A 4086-nucleotide genomic window follows, 5' to 3' on the forward strand; every position below is an offset into this window, starting at 1 on the left:
AAGCTCGAATCCACTATCACACTTCCCGAAATGGGCAAAAACAAGTTACAAAATATGAGAGTGTTCTGCCGATTTTTGAATCACAAGAGGCCCTCAGAAATTATACACGAATCTCACTAAGAAATCAATCTCATCACTTCTATTTTCTATTACAAGATTTCACTCAGAAATCACAAAGAAACTCATCCAGTAGATGAAGAAAACGAAAAAGAAAACGGCGGTTGAAAGAGAGATTAGGGTTAGACAAAAGGTCTCTCAAACCCTAATTATATGAGGCGTGTCCTAGAGACCAATCCAACGGTCACGGTTATGCTAGGTGTAAGAGATCCAATATAGGACGCGTTTTGAGTTAAAATTGTATTTCCAAAAAACACGACTTTGTTAAATCGGGAACCTTCAGTTAAAGGGTGTTCAAACCATTGGGCCGGATCACACATTACATTGCAGATTATCAACGGGCTCAAGAATTTTAGCAGCCCAATTCTTTACATACACCATTCTTTACAGGGAAAGGTAATTCTGGTAGTCATGTTTTCTGGTCTGACAAGAACAATATCTCATCCAGGCTTGGTAATGGGGCATTTATTGTGAGGCCCGGAGAAGATGGAATCTAAAGCGCTGCAATCGTATAAATTGCTAAATCATTTACCAGATGCGAGATGCCTAATCAGTTTCGGAGCGTTCTTCGTGGCTAAACATGGTATCGTTGTCCTGTTTCTTTTCTTAGTTCTTGCTTTCTGATATTCATTTTCTCACTGCTTCATTATTTTCATTTCTAGAACTTTAGAATTTGTGCAAATTTCCATCTTACACACAAATTGATTCTTAATTTGACCGAACAATTATATGAAGTATCACGAGTTAGAAGAAACACGTGTACTTGTAATTCATTATTATTATTATTATTATTATTATTATTATTATTATTATTATTATTTATTCTTTGCTTGAATATGTTACCCTAGATATTTAGAATATGATGTGGAATAATATGGTTAGCTGCCGATTGAAACCTGTTGTGTCAATAACTATGATGCCGCTGAACACGTAATATGTCAAAAAATTAATAAAATGAAACATCACTCTTAAAGTGGCCAACAATTTTGGATTGATTGTCTAAACAGTTGGACTTCAATAGTTACTTTCCATCGGTCACTGTAGCTTTAGAAATTTTCAAATAGTCACCACTCACTAAGGAATTGATCGAAAAAGATCTCTTGTTCTTATTATAGGATTGTGATTGGATCCGTATATGTTTGGTAAAGAGAATAATCTTCTCCTTTGAAAATAATCAAAAATGGAAACTAAAAAATGTTATCCTGTTTATCACTCTGTTTGCTTCCGCTTGAAAAATTAACGATTTTAATGACATAACAAGCAAGTTATTGACATGGCAAGCAAATGCTGTTAGTTGTATGGCCCTTGGTTCAAACTACAATTTTGAAAGGCAATATCTTTGAAAAAAGGAAGGAAGAGGATATTATATAACAGAAAACAACTTTATTCATTAAAAAATAAAAATAAAATAACCCTCAATTTGGATAATTTATGTACATGATTATGCTATTTTTCCAGTGCCCTTGTAACAAGTGAATTATCATGAATGCATTATGTAGGAAAAAAGGATAACATTCCAGACATCAGGTACTCCTGGAAGACACCAATGCACACAATCTGAATAGCTCTCAGGCTTTGCTAATTGTTCTTCAGCTAGATTCATCCAAAACTTCTTATAGACAGAAGGGTGAGCATCTTTCCTGTAATCTGTCAACTGCGTTATGTTCAAGAACTTTACCTTTACACCTCTTGTTTCGAGCTTGTGTATTGTTGATTCTACAATCTGCATCATTATACTATCAGTGGTACTTCCTTGATATCGCTCTTTCAAAACAGGCTGGGTTTCACTATAGCAATTTCGACCTTTATCCCTGCCCCAATCTTCTCCCCTGCATTTTTAATGAATTGTGTTATTGAGCTAACATTTTTGCCATTTTTCTATGTATACAAAGAGGACTAATTAACATACACCCTGTGATGAGGTGAGAGGCTCATGAAGAACAGCTTCGTTCTACTTCTGTTAATGTTAATTTCCAGCCAGTCTGACCATGTATTCAAAGCCATTTCATAGTGACGGTAACTCCTTCCAACTTCTTTGTAGATTGCATCAGAGCTTTCAAACGATCCCCATCTGATTTGATTACCAGTTCAGCATCAGAAATGGGGAAAGAAATCGAAAAATAAAGCCAAAGTGCACACGAAATTCTTGGAATGTACTTACAGTACTGTGAGTTTTGGCTCCTCCCACCACACAAAGGAATCAAATACTAGTATATCTGCATCTGTCCATTGCCTAGCATGCTTTTCAATTGCATTAGGTCTTATTATACGAACTCGTCCCCTATGGTCTTTAATCTCATCGCAGTTGGATTCAACCAGAAAAGGGGACCAATAGAATTGGATGGTTGCATTGTAGTCCTTCATGGATTTAACAAAAAATTCATGACTATTTGTGGATGAGTTGACTATCAGAAACTAAAATGGAAGGTTATAATTATCAATATTCAAAGGCTCGTGGAGAATTTCGTTTTCACAAGAATTTTCAATACTGGGAGTCCCTCATTACCCTGGCCTAAAATTATAAATCTTGACTGAAGGGAAATAGCTCAAGAAACACAGAATATAATCTTACAGTGGCCTTAAAGAGGATGGAGTTGCCTTTCCAGATCAGTGATTTAGATGATGATGGTGATGATGAAGGGATCGACGACTCAATGAGGCACAACATTGATGTCCACTGGTTTCTATTCAAGGAATCACCTACAAATACAAGCTTTTTCCCTCTTAAGTTCTCCAATAATGCAGTAGAATTGAACCTTGAACAAAACAAAAAAAGAGAAAATAAAAATAAAAATACTATCAATTTAATTGACTAAAACTGCCAAGTGCAAACTTTAAAATAATCATTAATTTTTAATGTTGTGTGTAAATGGGAGGTAAAAAGAACCTCGGAAGTTCACAATCATGAGGCTGCCATCGCCATTTCTGATAATTCAAGTCTTTCCGACCAAACTTCTGACACGCAAAGTCAAGCTCCATAAAAGAACATTGATTCTCTTTGTACAGAGGGTAAGATATGTTATCATAAACCCATTTGCCTGAAAAAAAATTACAATGTGGAATAGAGTCATCAGGTCTCTTCTGTTGTTCAAGGAAGCCTTCACTATCCCCTTTTAAACGAACAACAACAATCACAAGGGCTATGAGAAGGAGGACCGCAATTGAATGAAATTTGTATCTAATTTTCCATGTTCCAAGAACTAATTTTTGGGTGACTGCCATTTTCTCAACCTGGTATTGCGTTATCCAGAAAGCTTAATCATCATTGAAAAACGAATTTGGACAGTGCCTAAATAACTTGCTTAAATGTGGTATACTTTAGCTGTTAATCTCACATGGTTTTTGGATTATTCACTTATAAGACAGTCAGTCATTTCTTTGGAAAACAGAAGACAGCTCATTCTATGTTGGAACATGATGGTCAACAACTCTGAGTACGACGTAGGAACAACCAATCAGTAAGAATATTGTGCTTCTATTATCTTTTGGCGATTGAAGACTGGAAGCAAATATCAAATATTCGACACACTTTTGACTTTACTTTATCATCTCTTGTTCAATTAAATGCTTAAGTTAAGTATTATTTTTTAACCTTCATAGTCCTCGGGGTTTTGGGGTTAAATGTACCATTGAGCACTATGTGCATGTTTGAGCCCTCATTCTAAAAATAAAAAAATAATTAAAAAAAATCATTTTTAATAACACTTTTTCATTAAAAAAATTTAAACGTAAATCCCCAAAGAAAAAAATCACTTTTTAATCATATAATTCCCAAAAAATCACTATTCTAAAACATATTCTTCTAAATAATGGGGCTCAAACCAACCCTATACTTTCCACGATGTTTACCATCAATTACTGAATTTTGAAACGTCTCTAACTAGTCATTGAATTTACCAAACCTACAGCATTCATCACTTTTATCGTCAATTGTAAAAAAAAAAAAAAAAAAAAAAAAAAAAAAAAAAA

The 4086-nt window shown here is 34.5% G+C and overlaps 1 protein-coding gene across 1 annotated transcript; it reads right to left on the reverse strand.

Annotated features, from left to right (window-relative positions):
* Positions 1-1521: 1521 nt before the first annotated feature.
* LOC111405954 (protein trichome birefringence-like 34) lies at positions 1522-3548 on the reverse strand. The gene is made up of 5 exons (XM_023035087.1): positions 3005-3548; positions 2690-2873; positions 2279-2475; positions 2027-2188; positions 1522-1946 (listed from the first exon to the last, which is right to left on the reverse strand). Exons 1-5 carry the CDS (start codon positions 3337-3339, stop codon positions 1598-1600), a joined length of 1227 nt encoding a protein of 408 aa, XP_022890855.1. The 5' UTR covers positions 3340-3548; the 3' UTR covers positions 1522-1597.
* Between the last annotated feature and the right edge of the window lie 538 nt (positions 3549-4086).

This window comes from Olea europaea, chromosome 12 (assembly GCF_002742605.1).
Source record: "Olea europaea var. sylvestris chromosome 12, O_europaea_v1, whole genome shotgun sequence".
Taxonomy (NCBI): domain Eukaryota; kingdom Viridiplantae; phylum Streptophyta; class Magnoliopsida; order Lamiales; family Oleaceae; genus Olea; species Olea europaea.